This window comes from Anabrus simplex, chromosome 1 (genome assembly GCF_040414725.1).
Source record: "Anabrus simplex isolate iqAnaSimp1 chromosome 1, ASM4041472v1, whole genome shotgun sequence".
Lineage (NCBI taxonomy): Eukaryota > Metazoa > Arthropoda > Insecta > Orthoptera > Tettigoniidae > Anabrus > Anabrus simplex.
This window is the reverse complement of record NC_090265.1, coordinates 1,210,107,895-1,210,128,744: the sequence shown is the minus strand read 5'-3', so window position 1 is coordinate 1,210,128,744 and position 20,850 is coordinate 1,210,107,895. Positions and strand designations below refer to the sequence as shown.

The 20,850-nt window shown below is 41.7% G+C and overlaps 1 protein-coding gene across 1 annotated transcript in view; it reads left to right on the top strand.

Moving 5' to 3' along the window:
• The window catches only part of LOC136858529 (neural cell adhesion molecule 2), a 491,718-nt gene extending 471,391 nt beyond the window's left edge, over positions 1 to 20,327 (top strand). The window contains exon 13 of the mRNA XM_068225657.1: positions 19,649 to 20,327. Within this exon, the coding sequence (XP_068081758.1) occupies positions 19,649 to 19,846 (198 nt within the window). The 3' untranslated portion in view covers positions 19,847 to 20,327. The remainder of the gene's footprint in view (positions 1 to 19,648) is intronic.
• Positions 20,328 to 20,850: the final 523 nt, after the last annotated feature.

The window sequence follows — 20,850 nt, the reverse complement described above, 5'->3', positions numbered from 1 at the left end:
GTTCGTCATTTGGTTTAAATTATTCTTCAAGAGAGGTGGCTAGTAGTTCTGCTTTTTCGAAGGGAGTTAGTGACTACGGTGATGTTCTTGGTTTTGAGGATAGAGGTATCGTTGGGCTTCCGGTCTGAGTATTTTGGTCATTCGCCAAATATTGTTGTCTTTGGTTAGTAGATGGCGGAGGGTAGTGTTCCATTGTTCGTTGCTATATTCTAGTATTTCTGCTGCACATCTTCGGTTAAGAAAGTTGTATGTGCACTTGTGTTGTTGGTTTCTGGTCTTCTGCCATCTTCGTCTTCCGATGTTTCTTTAGTATGATGAGGAATTTTTTTCTTGCCGGTAAGTCTTTAGTCTCTGTTGTGGTGGTCGGTGAGCTGGCTGCTGTTCTAATGGACGTGATGATACTTAGTACGGCTGCATCGATGTCTTCTGGAATGTTTAGTTCTCGGGATGAGCGATCTTTATATGTCTCCATATAGTTTTTAAATTTATCCGAGTTGATGTTTTTGGTAGGGATAATGTTTGATTTGTTCGACAGGGTTGGTGTGACTGTGCCGTCTTGTATTTCCAAAAGCACTGGGTTTTGGTCAGAGTCAGTGGCCCAGATCGTGTTCAGATAGATGCCGTTGTCAATTTGTTGAGTTAATGCAATGTCCATGATGCCAGGCTGATGGTATGGATTGTAAGGTATATAAGTGGGTTCAGGTAGTCCTAGGGTATTTATGTTTGTGTTTAGACAGTGTACCAACAGCACGACTATACTCCTTGCACTCACGCCATCTTTTGTATGTAAGAAATCAATCTGAGCTGGAGCTGTAACTTAATTAAGGCGCTAGTCTCTTCCATGCCAGTCCTAGCGCTTTACTAGTACATCGTCGCCAGAACGAACATAGTAAGACATTAGACCACTAGCAAAAAAAAGGTGTCAAATTTCCCTTTGGAAAATCGAATGATCATAAATACTCAAATCGATAACGATTAATTCATTTGCATCATTTCACAAAGATAGGTACAGAACCAACTAGCCTACATGTCTCTCAGTCATAGCCATCCTTCAACACTTGACATCGCAGCATGACGGTTGCTAGGTAACATCACGTCTCATATTTTGTATCGCTAATTTTTTGACGCAAATTTTTAGATGAACCCCCTCCTCACCAGTCCTAAGATATATTTGTGTAAAAAAGTATTTTTTCTGATTTCCTTTATAGCCACCAGTGATACGAAAGATGGTGTGTGTGTTACTTTGGCTCAAATAATGGATAAATAAGCTCACTAAGCACGCCTGTGTCGATACCTTTCGAAAACGCGTATGGAAGAAAGAATTTCCTTAGTACTTTTTTCTCCTTTTCAGACCTTGCATCCATCGCAAAAAAGTTTTTTTTTTTTTTTTTAAGGAAGGTTTCACCAAAAACAGTTTTTAGGTCTAAAAGGGATGGCGACCTTGCCCTGTCGAGAAACATGCTTGTAGTTTTATGTGACTATTGATAACGTGATTTTAGCCGCAATACTTCTGAATTAAAGGGACGTGATACTTAATTCCAAAAGTCCCAGATGCATTGGGCGGGAGTCGAAAGGTGGCCACCTTAGTGAGAAGGCAGTGATTATGCCACCAGGCTGTCAAGCCCCAATCTGCCAGGACGGTTGCCATCAGGCGAGATGGTCCACAGATACTGGAGCGCCACATCAGCCGCTGTGCTTGACTTCCATGATTGGGCTCGCTGTCTCTCATATCAGGCAGCTCCTTAGCTTGTATCGCAAGACCGAGTAAGCCCATTGTAATCCATGGTCCAGAATTTAAACCGATGGACTGGCCAGAAATAGAACGTGGTGTCTCCGGGCAAAAGGCAGAAGCGCTACCACTACACCACAAGGTTGGTTAGAACAATCGATTAGGAGCTCGTCTTCTGTGCTTAAGACTGAAGGAAGGCTCGGATGCGCGCGAGTGGGTGGGTGGATGGGTGTGAACTAGAAGTTACTGTACTTGTGACACTCACGTCAGTTACTAACTGCTGGTTTCCCTTCCCTCTCACACCACATCAAAACATCAAAGCGTTCTAACGGATACAAGTTTTGAATATGGAATATGGAATTCCTGTTCAAGCCATATCCCGTCTCTTGTAAGGATTCTCGGTTGTGAAGGTGAATTCCGTGATGATCAGAGGCCGGAAGAGACTAGTTCAGAGAACAGAAATGTGAGCAAATAGTGAAATTAACTCACGCTTGATTGGACTTGAGGTATGTTTCTGTTTATACCATATAATATAATCGTGAATTAGCACATGTTTAACCGTTCTACGTCTTTATTTTGTGGATTCCATCTGCATGGTTTAACGGACACAATTTCGATTAAGAATAAGGTCAAGAGTAAGCAGCATGAATTAATTAATTAATATACGACACTCTTCTCTCCCAGTCACGCATGAACACCAACTTGGGAGAGTGTATTCATTTATTACAGTAATAATTAATACACAAACTTATTTTTTTAATAATACACAATAATAACGATAATCCAGCTGAGTAATATATTACATAATATAATCCAACTAAGAAAAGTTACACAATCACTTAAGTCTAGTTTTGCTAATATCTGTGGATCCGTGGTAGAGTGTCGGCCTCCGGATCCCAAGATAGCGGGTTCAAACCCGGCAGAGGTAGTCGGATTTTTGAAGGGCGGAAAAAAGTCCAATCGACACTCCATGTCGTACGATGTCGGCATGTAAAAGATCTCTGGTGATACATTTGGTATTTACCCGACAAAATTAATTAAATCTCAGCCATAGACGCCCAAGAGAGATCCGGTTTACTCTAGGTCCGCTAGATGGCAGACAGAGTAAAAACCGGAACGTCGAAATTGACGAGCAGACAGCCAGATGGCGTCAAATCGAAATGTCTGCAAACGGTAGCTGAGGCCATACGATTATTATTATTATTATTATTATTATTATCACATAAATAATTCTTGTTCGTATCGTTTTAGGTAAACGTAGCAATTGCTAGACTTTAAATGTCATAGAGTCTAGGATACTTCCATATGCATATCCATACTACTAGCTAATGCATCTCTCTTTTAACCCTCTTTAGATTTCTTTTCCCACATTCCTCTTATAATATTATATCGTTCATGCTCGTCCAGACCATAAGATGTGGTGGATTCTTCTCTAATCCCTGAGCGGAATAGGAATAATAATAATTGTTACAGGGACACCCGTGGAGCAGAAAGAGGTGAAAGAAGGTGCCGGGGTGAATGGGTCTAACTACAAAGTCAAGAATTGAATTTAAAACTTAAACTGAAGGTTATATTTTCAGAATTTCAACCTTAACAATTGTTTCATGCCAATATTACAGGTACAAGTAGCAATCATTAAACCAGATTGGGAAAAATCCAAGATTCAGAACCTTAACACTTTGGGCTTTAAGCCCCTAGCTTTACATTTCCTGAGCTACAAGCTCAAATTTACAAAAATCCCCTAATTCATGGAGCACTTGCTCCCAAAATACAATATCTAGCCTTCCAGAGGCACTCGATAAAATCACAAAATTTGAAAAAGAGCTAACAGGCTCTCAGTTTCTTACTGCCTACTCAAGGCAACATTACATCACTCTCTGGTCTATCAAACTGCCATTTACAAAATTGAACTTACTTTTACAGGGGTATTAAATACCCAACCTACTGGATCTTCGTGGAATAAGAATAACAGGTTAAATTAATGGCCCGAACACAAAATGAATGGAGGCGTATACCTGCACTCCTAGATATGAACACAAAAAACTAAGGGGCTCTAAGCCGATGAAACTGGGGCTATTTCCAAACTACTCAAGTAACTCGTATATACATTACATTAACACGTTACAGTAGGACAAACAGAGAAAAACGTAGTCACCTCAAACCAAGATGAAGGGGAGCTCGACAGGGCAATTCACTCTCTATCCCCGATTTACAGTTAAAGATTTTATGAAGTTTTTACATTAGCCGGCAAAAAGTTACATTTTTAGAAAAGTAGGTTACATAGTTAATGATTCGGACCTTTCCCTCGGGTTAAACTGCGGAGTTAGCAAGAAAGAAAGATGTTATGTGGCCATTACCTTGTAGATGTACTGCTGACCGATGAAAGAGGCCGTCCGCCTCCTGCTTTGACACACACACTTAGTAAGATGCCGATCAATTGGACAAGAGACGTGAAAAGCCGCAGTTTATAAACCCTCAGGGAAGGATCGAGATCATTCAAGATGAATCAGGACACGCCCTCTTGATTTTATTGGTTACACACAAGGTGAAAAAGAAATACGGGATTGGTTGGACATTAATTACATAAATTAGGGATCGGCTAAATTCAAAACGGGCGGAAATAAAAGGAAGAATTGCCAACCCAAATGAGCCTCAATCAGTTACCAAAAACCTAGAAATACAAACCTACTTTAAATCATAAGTTCTCTCACTTCGCACCAGGGTGCATGATCATAGTTTTTGTAGTGTCATCTGTGAAAAAAATGTCCAGACTTCTTGATGAATGGCAAACAAAACAAGGAGAAATTCACTCAGGTTATCCAAACCAAACCCCATGGCACTACAGCCCGTGAAGGGCCTTGGTCTACCAAGCGACCGCTGCTCAGCCCGAAGGCCTGCAGATTACGAGGTGTCGTGTGGTCAGCACGACGAACCCTCTCGGCCGTTATTCTTGGCTTTCTAGACCGGGGCCGCCATATCACCGTCAGATAGCTCCTCAATTCTAATCACGTAGGCTGAGTGGACCTCGAATCAGCCCTCAGGTCCTGGTAAAAATCCCTGGCCTGGCCGGGAATCGAACCCGGGGCCTCCGGGTAAGAGGCAGGCACGCTACCCCTACACCACGGGGCCGGCCACTCAGGTTTTGCAACTGCATAATAAGTGGTGACATCTTTTGATTAAAGTTCCAAGTTGGTGTAGTTTCAGTTTCACTCATTTACCAATAGAGGAGTTCGTTTAGGCGCTAGTTTTGAATGCGCGGCGTTGAGGTGTACCTCCCGGTACAACAATAAACATAAAAATAATATCACCAACAATAACATCATCCTCTTTTAGTAGAATTAATTACTCAGGAAATGTTATACTTGGCTGATGACCAACGTAATGGATGCATTTTACAAGATGATGATATATTAGGTACTTCTTTATTCGCTTAATGTCCACTTTAAATTTCAAAGTTGTTGACGAAGAGGGATCTACAGTGTGGGCGATAAGTCATATTACCACCTATTTCTTTCATAAGTACAATAAAAATGTAACATATGATTTATGTCGTAAGGTATATTCAACATGGTGTGTCCAAAATATCAATGTGAGTATCGCCATTACCGCAGCACAACTAAATGCGACGCCATGTTCGGTGAGTGGTTCTGTAGAGAAAAGTTTCCGCGTTAGGTCCAAACGCTTTCCTCACGGCAGTCCGCAGTTCGTTCAATGCTTGGTAGCGCTGACGGCTGAAACCCTACGATGCGTTGTCTGACCTGGACAAGTCAGGATTCCTTGAAGGCCAGGTCAAAGGGGCCCATACTGCCTCCGATCCGCGCCCCATCCTCCTGTCTGGAAACAATTCATTAAGGCATTATCTAACATGGATAACAAAATGAGTAGAGATTCCGTCTTTGTCCTAGGACTATGGTATCTGCTATTCCAGCTTCCATGAGCTGCGGACAGAGCCATTATAGTTATGACTGGCCGTTAACGGGACAATTAAAGAATATGGTCCAAAAATGCGGTTGGCAGTCATGCCGGGTCAGATCATAAAATGTGATGAATTCTTCTCTAATTCCTGAGCGAAATAGGGATTGGCCTTAGCCCAAAACACAACGTTGCGATTTCTTGAACTTTGGTAAATAGCGCACCTATTTGTGAAGATGACCGGTGTTGGGAAGAGTACAAGGAGAACGTAATTGGGCTGGATTGGGCTGGATTAAAGTTACCTGAGAAATATTTTACTCAAATACAATTACAAATGACTTATTCGACAAGTAATCAGTAAATTACAATTGCCGGGCTAAGAGAGTTGAGGCGTTGGTCTTCTGACTCCAACATGGCAGGTTCGATCCTGGCTCAGTCCGGTGGTATTTAAAGGTGCTCAAATACGTCAGCCTCGTGTCGGTATATTTGCGGGCACGTAAGAGAACTCCTGTGGAACTAAATTCTGGCACCTCATCGTCTCCGAGAACCGTAAATTTGTTTAATCGGATGTAAATCAAATTACAATTACAATGACTTTACATAAGGCTAGCCTTAGGTATGTATTCACGTTTCGAACCAAAATCTGTACTATTCTATCGATTCTTTGAAATTTTTACAATGAAATATTTGCACCGGGTGAGCTGGCCATGCGGTTAGGAGCGCGCAGCTGTGAGCTTGCATCCGGGAGATAGTGGGTTCCAACCCCACTGTCCTGAATATGGTTTCCCGTGGTTTCCCATTTTCACGCCAGGAAAATGCTGGGGCTGTACCTTAGTGAAGGCCACGGCCGCTTCCTTCCCATTCCTAGGCCTTTCCTCTCCCGTCGTCACCATAATACCTATGTCGGTGCGACGTAAAACAAATAGCAACAATGAAATATTTGCGTTTAGGGAGGATATTTACACTATAAACATTTCACACTTAAGGTACCGTTTCCTAAATAATTGTCAAAAAAACTCCAAAAGTTTGCATAAAATTCCAAAAATCATAGTTTTCTGTAAAATAGTTCTATTCAAATTATTTTTGCGCATAATTGATCCTCATAATGCTTATACTGTGATTAACTAAACATAATATAAGAATTTACTGATGTCATAATTTCTTGGATATATTGTTGATGGTACTAAACATTTTATAATATTTAGAATATTTTATTTTGGTAGTATTATTTATGAATATATTATTATTATTATTATTATTATTATTATTATTATTATTATTATTATTATTATTATTATAGTATTATTTATGAATATGTTTAGTTCAAAACATTCTACGTTTTAATAAGCCTCAGTTTGACATATCAATGTATTATATAACTTAAAATTTGAAGATACGATGAGTTTTGGAATTATGAAAAATGTGGAGAAATTCATTGTGTGGAAAACTGAACTAGAATCTTGGAAGTTGATTTCGGGATTGAAATTACTTACTTTGGCTGATTAAAACCCTCCTGATGCATCCATGGGTCCCTCTTGTTGTAGTTTATTGTCCTCTTTACGACGTTTTCTTCCTTTGAGATACCTTCTCCGTTGTTTCTGCTCGGGTGTGCTCTGCTTTTTGGCTTTGCAGAGTCGTTCTTTATCTGCTGTCTTTGCACCGGCTGCATCGTATATTCCCTGAGTGATGTTCGTCTTTTGTAGCACGTGTAATTCACTCACACTGCCACAGTTATAATGGATCACAGCATCCATTACACCTAATCTCAGAGTTGTGAGTCCTACATAAGTGTATTTTGGACATCGACGCCATGTTATGGAATTGAATGACTAATTGCGTCCACCTCTGTGGTGTATAGTGGTTAGTGTGATTAGCTGCCACCCCTGGAGGTCTGGGTTCGATTCGGGGCTCTGCCACGAAATTTGGAAAGTGGTACGAGGCTGGAATGGGCTCCACTCAGTCTCGAGGCGTCAACTGAGTATTGGTGGGTTCGATTCCCACCTCAGCCATCCTGGAAGTGGTTTTCCGTGGTTTCCCACTTCCCCCCAGACAAATGCCGGGATGGTACCAAACTTAAGGCCACGGCCGCTCCCTTCCCTCTTTCTTGTCTATCCCTTCCAATCTTCCCATCCCCCACCAAGACCCCTGTTCAGCATAGCAGTTGAGGCCGCGTGGGCGAGGTACTGCTCATCCTCTCCAATTTCATCCCCCGACCCAGAGTCTAAAGCTCCAGAACAATGCCCTTGAGGCGGTAGAGGTGGGATCCCTTGCCGAGTCCGAGGGGAAAATCGACCCTGGAGGGTAAACAGATAAAGGAAGAAGAGTTATTAATTGCAATTTTGCGTCAATCCATGCAGACATTTTCACAAAATCTCCCTACTGATGAGTCTTTCATAAACTCGCTTTTCTTCTTGGAGAATATCCGAAGGTACGCCTGTCTTGTACTTGTAGCTGTTGAATTTGTTTTCAGCTTTAGCTCGCTGGTAAGAGCACTGCCAAATTTCACTTCCTTCAGGACACCTGTGGTGTGCTGTCAAATGGTATAAAGTTGACCAAACGTTCATTGTTCATTGCCTCTATGCTGGAAGCATTGCTTCGAATTGCAATTCCAAAGTAATTTTGTATTTTTTCCATGAGAGCCCCTGTCAATTTCCCTTTGCCCCTAGCTTTATTTCCCTGTGCCAGCTTGCGCAGCGCTGTTCCCAACCTTTTCTGATAATTCCCAACACATTCTAGTTTGTTTATTTGCTTCCCATTGTAAGGATATGTCTCTAACACAGCTTTGTAACTCTTTGAGTCTCCATCCCCGTAATACTCTATATACTCCTTTTGCTACTGAGCGACTTTGGCACCCCCTAGTTCCATATTTGGTGATGACCCACTGAAGTTTTTCATGCGTACTGCAGCGTGATCTGCTTGCCAGTTAACGTAGGACGGTGACTTTTTGTCCATCCTACACATCTCAAACATTCAACAACAATTTTGCCAGTGTCCACTGACAATGCTGCTACCACACCAGAGAGTGAAGAATATCCTCTTCGGTGCAAAGTGCCATCGACAGACACAGCATTCATTATTGGGTCGTTTTAGTTTTATTTCTTCAGCATCTTTCATTACCACTTCGGCAACTCAGTGGTAACTTCAGCCAGAATCTTGACATGTTCAGTATATGGTGCAGGTGCGGATGGTGGAGGCAAATTAATTACATAAGAACCAATGAGGCGCATCCCATACACAAGTGTTCTATTAATTTCAGGCACCTGAGCAATTTTCCTTGATGCACACTGGGGTTCTGATTTTTAAAAGTTTTTCAGCGATATTGATCCGCAATTCATACAGACAGTATATATCAGCAAAGACAACAGTTTTTCTACACATTCCACACTAAATATAATGTTAAAACAACCTTGAGAATCAACACATTTACTATCAAAATTTGAAGTAGAAAGTTTGGTTGGATTCAGAAGCACTACTCACATTGGGAAGTTGATTTTCATTGTTCCCATTTTGACCTACTGTCTCAATATTTTGATTATTCATTGTGTACTTATTTCCGTAGAAATGGTGCTTTCTTTTATAGCCACTACGTCTATTACTGCCCATTATTCACTTAGGAGAAGTTAGGCACCCGATATAAACACAAATAACACAGCACATGGCAGTCATAGATAGATTCAACAGCATTTATACAAGATTCAACATTCCTTCTCCAGAGATAGATTATATGACAACCCATGTCATCTGTTGGTTCACAAAGGTACTACATGATGAAACTCTAGTGCGATGTATTGAAATATAATTATGTTGAAAAATCTGCTTGAGTATGGAAAGCTAGTGAATGTTAACACAAGACCACACCCCCAGAGCAGAGAAATCATGAACGCAGCGGTCCGTTTAAATGCATTTCAGTATGTGAGGGATCTCACCTCTACCGCCTTAAGGGCAGTGTCAAGGAGCGTGAGAGGGTCAGGTGGGATGAAAGTGGTAAGGAGGACCACGACCTCATCCAGGCGGCCTCACCTGCTGTGCTGTGGCGGATGGTAAGATTGGAAGGGATAGACAAGGAAGAGGGAAGAAAGCGGCCGTGGTCTTAAGTTAGATACCATCCCGGCATTTGCCTGGAGAAAAAGTGGTAAACCACGGAAAACTATTTCAAGAATGGCTGAGGTAGGAATCGAAGCCCCCTCTACTCAGTTGATCTCCCGAGGCTGAGTGGACCCCGCTCCAGTCTTTGTACCACTTTTCAAATTTCGTTGCAGAGCCGGGAGTCGAACCCGGGCCTCCAGGGTGGCAGGTAAAATACTAACCACTACACCACAGAGCGTTTGTCATTTACTTTACAAATAAAATAATTGGTTCTTAAAATTTGCATCGCTAAGCCCCAACTTCTTTGGGCAAAGTACAGCTTTACATTTACTGAAAAGACGCCCGGCAGGAGCACTTGAAGGAATACCGGTGTTTAATTTTAAGAATAACGTTGGGATAGGCATGATGTTTTTGGAAGTACTGGGGACATAAGAAAGTACCTCATCGAACGCTGATGAATGTTCTGCTGTAATGGAAATGAAAAAATCATCATTTACTTTTTTCCTATTTATTCTTTCGTACGATGTACCCTACATCAATTACTACAAAGTAACGATTACAATTTTATTTCAAGAAGCAAGTTATAAATAAAAATTGCTATTTGCAAAAAGTGATGATTATAACTAAAAATTGCTATGAACGCAATCGTTACAAGTAATCCGATTACTTTTGCTCAAGTTCTTCCCAACTCTGAAGATGACTTCATTTTGATCAGCTTCCGAACGGAATCTTCGGAGAAGGGCAGCTTAAGCATCGCGTCGAGCATCACTCAGTTAGTTAACAGACAGTGGTCGAGACAGCATTAGAGCTAAATCTTCCGTCATTGTCATGCATGCAACTCTTTCCGGTAGGTATTGTTAAAATTGTTGAGCATTATTATTAAATAAAAGGCCCACAAGAATGCAAGAAATGCTATTGGTTATTGTAGTTTTGAGGGAAAATCTGCTATGGACATATGAAATGCCACCAATTTTTTTCAAACTATAATTTTCTATTTTCATGCCAGAAAATCCTGGAACTGTACCTTATTTTAAGATCAAGTCCGCTACCTTCCAAGCCTAAATTTACCTATATGACACTTTTATGTATATAAAATAATAGTTTTGTCTGTACATTGTTCGGAATTGAGAAAGAATGGTATTTCTGCAAATGAAAGAAAGCATGCCAAACGAATGGTAATAAGTTAATCTCAATACTTAGCCAGTATTTCTAACCTTCTCTATGTTTATATTTTCTTGTATCCAACTGTCTCCACATACTTCTGACTGAATACTTCTGCCTTCTCTAAGTCCTCACATATACACTCCCATTGTCCATTAATGATTCCTGGGATGTATTTCCTGTTTCTGCCTTTACACATCTATCCATTTTTCCCTAAAATTCTTATGACTGCAAATTATGTTTGTCATCATGTTATCCTTTACTAACTTTTTTTGTTAAATTCAAATTTTTAGTGTTCCTTCAATCTCTCCTTCCTTCCATATCCGTCATTAACTCGCTTCTTCCTAACCTCTGATATAATAAACTGTGCCTTTCCTGTTCCTTACCGCCTTAAAAGGTACATGACTATTTTCGCACTCCTCAACAATTGCTTTATGCACATCCGATGTCCTGTTTACATCTGGCTTTACCATTGTCCACTGATCATAATTACTTTTTAAGAACTCCCCCATATCTCTCTTCTCTTATTGCTTATAGTCCACTTTTCAACCTTCCTTTCTATCGCATTTATTTCTAACTGCCACAAAACAGCTTCGTGATCACTTATACCGTCTATTACTTCAGTTTCTCTGCAGAGCTCATCTGATTTTATCCACGTTAGAATATTTTTCTCTTTAGTTGGTTCTGTCACTTTCTTATTCACCTGGGGAATCAGTTTCCTTTAATGTACCTCCCTATAACACTTCTAAACAAACCTCCTGACCTCTGTATACCGTAGTGGTTCATGTGAAGTCCATATGAACGCAGATCCCCATCCCTTACCCACCCATTAGGATCTACAAATCTCACTCCCAATTTCCCACATACCCGCTCCATAGTCCCATTTAAATCCCCGATATTGCTCCAGTCAGTAACCCTTCCACACAATATCACACTGAAGACAATATCCGTTCTAAATTTCTCCCGCGCTGTCATAACAAGATCCAATACATTCCCAAGTGTGTTAGTACCTACTTCTGCATCCCTAATGTTGTTGGTACCAACGTGGAAAATTCCACCTTCTACTTCTAATACCCTCAACATCTGTTTTAACCTCATTCCTGGAAAGTACTCTACCCTAGTTCCCTTTCCTGCACATACTTTCCCTAAATGTGCCTGACACTAGAGTCACCCATGACCAGATCTTCAATTCCACCCATCTCTTGATCTACCTTAACTTCCCTGAACTTCCATGACAGCTACAGAACATACTTCCTCCTCCTATCTCTCCCTCTCATGATCCTGTTCCACCTCCCTCTTGCTATCTTCTACTCTGTGTCTCCCTTTCCTACTTGCCTCGCCCCTCCTCTGTAACACTAACGTATTCTCCATTTTCCCTCTGCTGTTCTACCTGCAGTGATTCATACTGATTGCCCAACTACACTTCTTCTGAACTCACTCCCTGAGGAGAACCCTTAATCCTCATTTTCATTCCCCTTAAAACATTAATCCACCTGTCTTCCACAATGCCCCCCCCCCCTCCTTTCCCACACTCTTACCTACCTACCATATCCTATACATTGATCCTGTAAGTTCCAGTCGTCCATTATAAACCTACTTATCTCCCTCAAACTCGCTACCTCTTCCCTCATTCTCCGTGATGCCTGCTCACTCCCGTCGTCGATAGTCCAAGGGCGCCCATGCCCGGGGCAAGGGGGGGACCATGCCCCCCCCCCACCGAGCTCTCAGGGAAAGGCAAAAATCTAATGTAGTCAGGTGTTTTTATTTCAAGAAAATGATTTAAATGTATGTATTACGTAGAAGTGGTAGTACCGCCCCCGACCAACAGACAGGGGATACCGTATGTGTTATTCTACCGCGCAATACAAGTCGCCATTCATCTTTTTGGAAAATACTACATACCCCCAGGTCTAGGCCCCCTCTACAAACTGTCATATGGGTGCCCATGGTCGATACACCTACCTCCCTTAGTCATAATTTTATCTTCTTCACAGAAATATGAACTAATTTGGAAATATCAACAGAAAGGAATTGGCGTATTCTGTGAAATATATATATATATATATATATATATATATATATATATATATATATATATATATATATATATATGTCCGAAGAAGAAAATATTGAATGACTATACTACACAAGGATTCCACGATAGTAAAGTAATACCAACTGATAACTACAATACAATTATTGTACTTAGGCATCTGCTAATTATAAAATTATAAAATAACCGTCCAACTGAAACTATAGTAATGTAGTTACACCAAATACGTAAATATAGACATATTATTATTATTATTATTATTATTATTATTACGCGCAAATATAAATTTAAAATGCCGTTAAATTTTGAAATATCGAAAGAAGAATTTCACAACAGAACTATATACTTAGACAAACATTATTCTTAACCTACTACACTCTAAAACAAATAAAAACTGCCGTTAAGTTAAGCTGAAATACGAATACAGTAAGCAAGATCCTTCTTTATCTTCTTCTTCTTCTTCTTCTTCTTAATCCGTTTACCTTCCAGGGTAGTTTTTCCTTCGGACTCAGCGAGGGATCCCACCTCTACCACCTCAAGGGCAGTGTCCTGGAACGTGAGACTTTGGATACAACTGGGAAGGAGGACCAGTACCTTTCCCAGGCGGCCTCACCTGTTATGCTGAACAGAGGCCTTGTCGGGGGATAGAAATATTGGGAGGGGTAGAGAAGCAAGAGGGTAGGAAGTGGCCGTCGCCTTTAATTAGGTACCATCCTGGCATTTGCCTGGAGGATAAGTGGAAAACCACCGAAAACCGCTTCGAGGATGGCTGAAGTGGGAATCGAACCCCAATCTACTCAGCTGACCTCCCGAAGCTGAGTGGACGCCGTTTCAATTCTCGTACCAAGCTTCGAATTTCGTGGCAGAGCCGGGGACCGAACCTGGGCCTCCGGGGATGGCAGCTAATCACAGTAACCACTCTTCTCTTCATCTCTGGTTTCATCTTCTGATGTAACATTGATTGACCGTGAGAGATCCAGGATCTAGTTCGGTCGCCTATTTGTGTAGACTATGCGCCGTCCTGCATTAGCAGTCCGTTGCCCAGGGTACACCACGAGGAGGTTATCTACTGTACACGGGGGGAAAGCATTCTCTCCAATGGCTTGGAAACCTTGAATGCATACTACACGAAGTGGAGACTTCGTCCGAATCCGGCTAAGTCAAGTATGCTCATTCCATCTGTGTAACCAAATAGCTCACCGAAAGCTCAACGTTGTGTCCGCCAACAAAGAATTAAACATAATTTCAACCCCAAGTACCTTGGCATCACCTTAGACCACTCTTTAACATATAAAAAACACCTGGAAAACTTAAGTCAAGAAACTTAAGTCAAGAAAAAACATTATGAAGAAACTAGCTGGTACGACATGGGGAGCTGATGCATCCACACTACGCACTACTGCCCTCACCATGGTTTATCCAGTGGCTGAATATTGTGCCCCGGTGTGGCAACATAGCGCTCATACTAGGAAGATCGGCGTCCATTCATGAGAACCATAACAGGCACACTAAAATCCACCCCAATCCAGTGGCTATACTATCAGTAACATACCACCTCCGGAACTGAGACGACAGGAAGCAGCTATACGCGAGTGGAAAAGGTTTCACCATCCTGATCATCCACAGAATCTCCCAATCCCTGAGGTCCTTATTGACCTACCTCCTTCTCGTCTTAAATCAAGGAACCCAATATGGCATGACATAACTGGCTTCAATATCCTGGAAAAATGGCGTCGAAGCTGGAGCTCTGCACGTGTGAAACACCAAGGCATCCATGACCTCACAACTGGACTCCCAGGATTTCACCTGAAGAGACACCAATGGTCTAAACTTAACCGTTTAAGAACAGACCACGCTAGATGTAATGCCATGATACATAAGTGGGGACTTCGAGAATCCCCTGCTTGTGATTGCGGAGCCCCTTTCCAGTCAGTGCAGCACATTATTGAGGAGTGCCCTCTGAGGAAGTATGGTGGACCAGCCCAAGATGTCATCAGTGCTACACCCCCTTCTTAGAATGGCTACAGCAACTGGACATTCATTTGTAAATGTGAACGCTACCCACATTCTTGTACTTGTATATAGTGTAAATTTTCTTTTTCTTTTGTATACTTGCCATACGATAAATAAATAAATAAATAAATAAATAAATAAATAAATAAATAAATAAACAGTAACCACTACACCACAGAGACAGATAAGGAAGATACTATCTAATAAAATAACTACACTACAATTCTAAACTGCACTTAGACGTATTCTAATCATATCATATAAACTGAAACAATAGAACTGAAGTCAAAACCAAATATACAATTACCAGGCGAGATGGCCGTGGGGTTAGAGGCGCGCGACTGTGATCTTCCATCCGGGAGATAGTGGGTTCGAATCCCAGTGTCGGCAGGCCTGAAGATGGTTTTCCGTGGTTTCCCATTTTCACACCAGGTATCTGCTGGGGCTGTACCTTAATTAAGGCCACGGCTGCTTCCTTCCAAATCCTAGGCCTTTCCTATCTCATCATCGCCATAAAACCTATCTGTGTCGGCGCAACGTAAATCCACTAGCAAAAAAAGAATTTACAGATTATTATTCTTTTCCTACATGCGCACTATCAGAAATTAAAACTGCCCTTAAATGCTGAAATACCAAATTTACCGCACAAGGGAAGACTTCTGAATCAGTAACTCAATAACTTTTCTTGAAACTATGAAGCTGAGCAGTATGCCATTGTTATCAGGCGAGAATGTGGCAGTGACATCCAAAGCGTTCCTCTCTATGCAGAACTCCCTTCTTCAAACCGTTCTCGTGATGCTGTCTGTACAACCGAAACATTACGCCGTCCAACCGCGAAATTTCTTGAAACGACATATCATATTCTTGCATGCTATCAATGTGTACATTTACAAAGTCTTTAAACTGTCACTATCAGTCTCACACTGACCTTCAAAATTCTAGCCATCTCCGATACCATTACCATCTAAAATGTTATCAGTTCTTAACTGCTAGAAAAAAACAAGAGAATACTTTCAGAACAACCCTCGTAATGTACTTTACGTCTTAATGTGAATATGTAAGGAGAATATCCATAAGTGCCTTACATCCAAGTGTAAATGTAATTATTATTTCCCGAATTTGATTAAGGGAATCTTCAGACGTCCTGACATGAAGACTGTTGTTCAATAACTGGAGCTAATTATTCCACAAGACAGACAGTGCGCAGCGAACAAAGGAACCCCTGTACTTAACAAGAACAACGTCGTGGCGGACAAGACAATTGTTGCGCTCCATTGTTCCAAATGACTTCCTGCGCTTTATCTTACGTGCTACAAATCAACACAACTGCGTGCGGAGTGTCCAAACATAATTCCAGACAGGGGTATAAACTCCGCCGACTACAAATCTATTTATAACCATCACTTACCAACACATCCGATAGCATAACATCGCCACTGCGCGAGCAATAACTCGTATTCCACAATGCTCCTCCTGTCCATTATCCTCCTTAAAGCTAGCCATACACGTACAAGAAATCCTCAAAGAAAAAGCCTCCGGGATTTCCTTGGAGATTTCCTCAACCGAACCCTCGCCCACACACGGAAAGGAATTCCTTGAAGAAATCCTCAAGGAAAAGGCCTTGGGGATTTTCTTAAGGTTCAATTCCAGGTCAACACAACAGTTCTGTTGACTGATGGTGGTTGGTTGTTCACGTGGTGTTGCAAATAGTTTTGATCATGGTAATTTTTTGAACTCGCTTACCACAAAGAAGGTTCATTCTGGTATATTTGTATAAATTCTGTTGAAAGTTCTCGAGACATGACGCTATAGGACACTCCCCACATCACTTCACTTCACAAATCCTCAAGGCCTACTGCAGTTAACACATACACGCAGCAAGAGACTGGGAAAATCCGGCCTGCTTGGCCTCAAGGTGGAAAAGAATTGAATTTTGTTCGGGATTTTTGGATCTCTTGCACCCAGCGCGGCCTCAAGGACGCCACCACACACGTTGGGGAATTCCTCAAGGATTGGACTGTTCAGGCCGAACCTTGAGGAAATCCACATATGGACATGCAGTCCATAAGAACAATGTTCGTTGTGTTCATTTTCCTGCGTGCTCGAAGGAAAATTAACCTTAAATGTATTATACTGCAGTCTTCATGAAAATATATACAGATTCTAGCCATCTCCCATACCATTGTCATCTAAAATTTCATCAGTTCTTAACTGCTAGAAAAAACAAGAGAATACTTTCAGAACAACCCTCGTAATGCACACTATACATTCCTACAGGACGGTACGGTAAGGTCCATTTTCCTTTACAGATTGGCATAGGAAAATGAACACAACGAGCGTTGTTCTCATGGACTGCATATCTACATAAGTGGCTGGGAAGCACGACCGGTCTTAAGGAAAATAGTAATTGATAGGAAGAGCATTGTGGGATGCGAGGTATTGCTCGTGAAGTGACGCCATACTGACAGATACTGACATCAATTGATTTCAGATTCAGGACAAATTTGGACAACGAGTTACTGAACCACTAAAGTAGCTAGGATTTGGAATAATTTGTCGTGATGTTTAATAGGATACAAGCTTAGTGGCGTATTGCTGTTTTGAACTTTATTTCCTGGAGTTTAGGAGATGGAAGCCTGATGGATTCATTATCAACCACTATGGTGACAAATGTTTGATTCTCGGTCATTGCTAGGTATATCATCTAAATGGGAAAAAATCCCCATGGATTAAGATCCCATGCAAAACTACAGGTCCAGTGGATTAAGGTTAAAATACTTTGTTTAGGATTTCTAGCTCCCTCTGCGGATGAGCGGTGGAGTGTTGACCTCCGGATCCCAAGACTGCGGGGACAAAACCAGGCAGAGGCAGTCGGATTTTTTAAGTGCTCTAGAAAGTCCATGCGACACTCCATTTATTACGATGTCGGCATGGAGAAGATATTTGGTGACACATCCGGTGTTTATCGAACAAACTCAGCCCTAGATCACCAAGAGATCCGATTTACTCTGTCGTCTGTTAAAATTTGCACGTAGGCAGCCCGGATGTCATCAAATTAAAATTCTACACGGTAGCGGAGGTCATTCGATTAATTGTATTATTAAAACTTTAAAAGAGGGTATAAATAATCATTTGACCGGGCTGAGTGGATCAGACGGTTGACGCGCTGGCCTTCTGACCCCAACTTGGCAGGTTCGATCCTGGCTCAGTCCGGTGGTATTTGAGGGTGCTCAAATACGTCAGCCTCGTGACGGTAGATTTTCTGGCACGGAAAAGAACTTCTAAAACCAAACCAAGCCACCCTATGGCACTACATCCCTTGAAGGGCCTCGGCCTACCAAGCGACTACTGTTCAGCCCGAAGGCCTGCAGATTACGAGGTGTCGTGTGGTCAGCACGACGAATCCTCTCGGCCGTTATTCTTGGCTTTCTAGACCGGAGCCGCTATTTCACCGTCAGATAGCTCCTCAATTCTAATCACGTAGGCTGAGTGGACCTCGAACCAGCCCTCAAGTCCAGGTAAAAGTCTCTGACCTGGCCGGGAATCGAACCCGGGGCCTCCGGGTAAGAGTTAGGCACGCTACCCCTACACCACGGGGCCGGCTAAAAGAACTCCTGCGGGACCAAATTCCGGCATTTCGGCGTCTCCGAAAACCGTATAAGTAGTTAGTGAGACGTAAAGCAAATAGCATTATTTAAATAATGATTTGACAATCTACGTACAGTATACAGAGTGTTTGGAAACAACGTGAACCGAGTTTGTGAGCATTAGAGCGTTTTTCATACTGATAGGTAATTTGAACAATATTACGTCGATATGTCGCACCGTTGTCATTTTATTAGCTGCTGAAGTTAGCCAGTCAGTTTGCTTCGCGGGCGAATTCAAATGGGTATTACGAGGCGTTGTTGCTAAATCTGCGCATGGCATGGTCGGGCTTAAGAGCCATGCCGATAAATGAGCATCAAACACTAACACACCGCGGGTTTCAGCCAATTCCACAGTAGCGCGCTAGATACGAGCTGAGCCTATCAGCAGGGAGGTCCTTGTTCAAGTCCCTCCCCTAAATAAGTTTTTTCTTTTTTTCTTTTTTGCAAGTTGCTTTACGTCGCACCGACACAGATAGGTCTTATTGCGACGACGGGACAGGAAAGGGCTAGGAGTGGGAAGGAAGCGTCCGTGGCCTTAATTAAGGTATAGCCCCACCATTTGCCTGGTGTGAAAATGGGATACTGGCCGCACTTAAGCGACTGCAGCTATCGAGTTCGGTCTAGAGAAGTTTATTTCTTCCATTGGTGCTCTCAAGCCGGTCATAAACCATGTGGAGATTTAGCAACACCGCCTCGTAAAGCCCGCGAAACGATTTGATTGGCTAACTTCAGTAGCTGATGAAATGAAAACGGCGTCAGATATCTTCCTTTTTTTTTTCAATTATTTATCAGTATGACCAACCCTCTTACGCCCATATACCCGATTCACGTTGTTTCCGAACACCCTGTATATTTCTCATCCACCCATTTTTCTGTATGCTCTTCTTTAGTTGTACTTTTGTTCTATTATTAAAGCTGTATTTTTTGTATTTTTTTTTTGTTATATTGTACAGTAGCTGTATTCTTTTAACTCCTATCAGCCACCAAATTATCCCTCCCATTAAGCAAATTATTAAATGACTAAACGTGTATTTGTGTGTGTTTCAGTGCCATCAGTTCACCCCGTACTCGTGGGAACTTCGTCCCAAGGACCTGCGACTGACGGGGACCCACTCGCTGTGCCCGGAGCAGCCAGAACTGGAACCGGAGCCGCCCACGCCCGGAACAGCCGCTGAGATGGAACTGAATGGAACTGCTATCAAGGAGAGACTGATGGCCAACCGCCTACCAGAGAGCTGCGTATGAGGCTCCGCTTGGTAGGATGACAGTGGAGAATGGGTGGAGGAACGATTCAGAAACTAGGACGCGTATGATCTTATCTGCTGCATGACAGTTCGGAGACAAAAATAAGAAAAAGCGCGGACGAAATGAAGATTCTGTGTTTGTGTAACATAATTGCTGTAAATATATATTTTATAAAATACTGTGGATTTTTTCCGTGAACGGAAATATGGTGAAAAATAAGCCTAGTATTTCGATTCCGTCTTGGTGTGAAGCAAAAAACGATCAGAAATAGCAAGATAAAGAACTTGCTCGCCATTTTGTTTCAATATTCAATGACTGTGCTCAAGTTTTAGTCTCTACATGCACAGATTATGCAATCCCTTCTTTGAGGATCTCGAATGGGTTGTGTACATAGCAGAAAAACTATTTAGTTATTACATAATAAGAGGCTGCTAAGCTGTGTGGCGTGTTACTTAATTCAAACATTTCGCCGACTCACAACAAGAGCTGTGTTACCGACATATGAGACAATCAGAGATCAGAGCAATTGATAGGTTCTAGAGTGGAGGAATTCACTGGGTATATGAGATTTGCTGATCTAACAAAATGCCTAGAATCAAAACATGATACGAAAGCATGAAAGACCCTAAAAGAATAGAAGTTAAAGAATTTACTATCCCTAACTTTCACACTAACGAGTAAGTATTTGTGTTCGAACTATCCGAATTACATGAAAATTGCTAGGAAATGGCTGTGAGGTTTCTTTCTATATCAAATTACGCATTTGTTCAAACGACTAACTTCAAGTAGTTGTGGTTAGTAACATTTAATATGACGTTTGATTGCAACGTTGAAGATGACCGGAAAGTAATCTATAGAAGTTAAGTATTATTAATACAAACGTAAAATCGTATAAATCGTGATTATTTACCTCAACACTCAAGTTCTGATATGGACGAGACGTGTCTCACATCTTCACTCGATATTAAAATAAAGATGGGGTTGTTCTACACAATGCAGTTTAA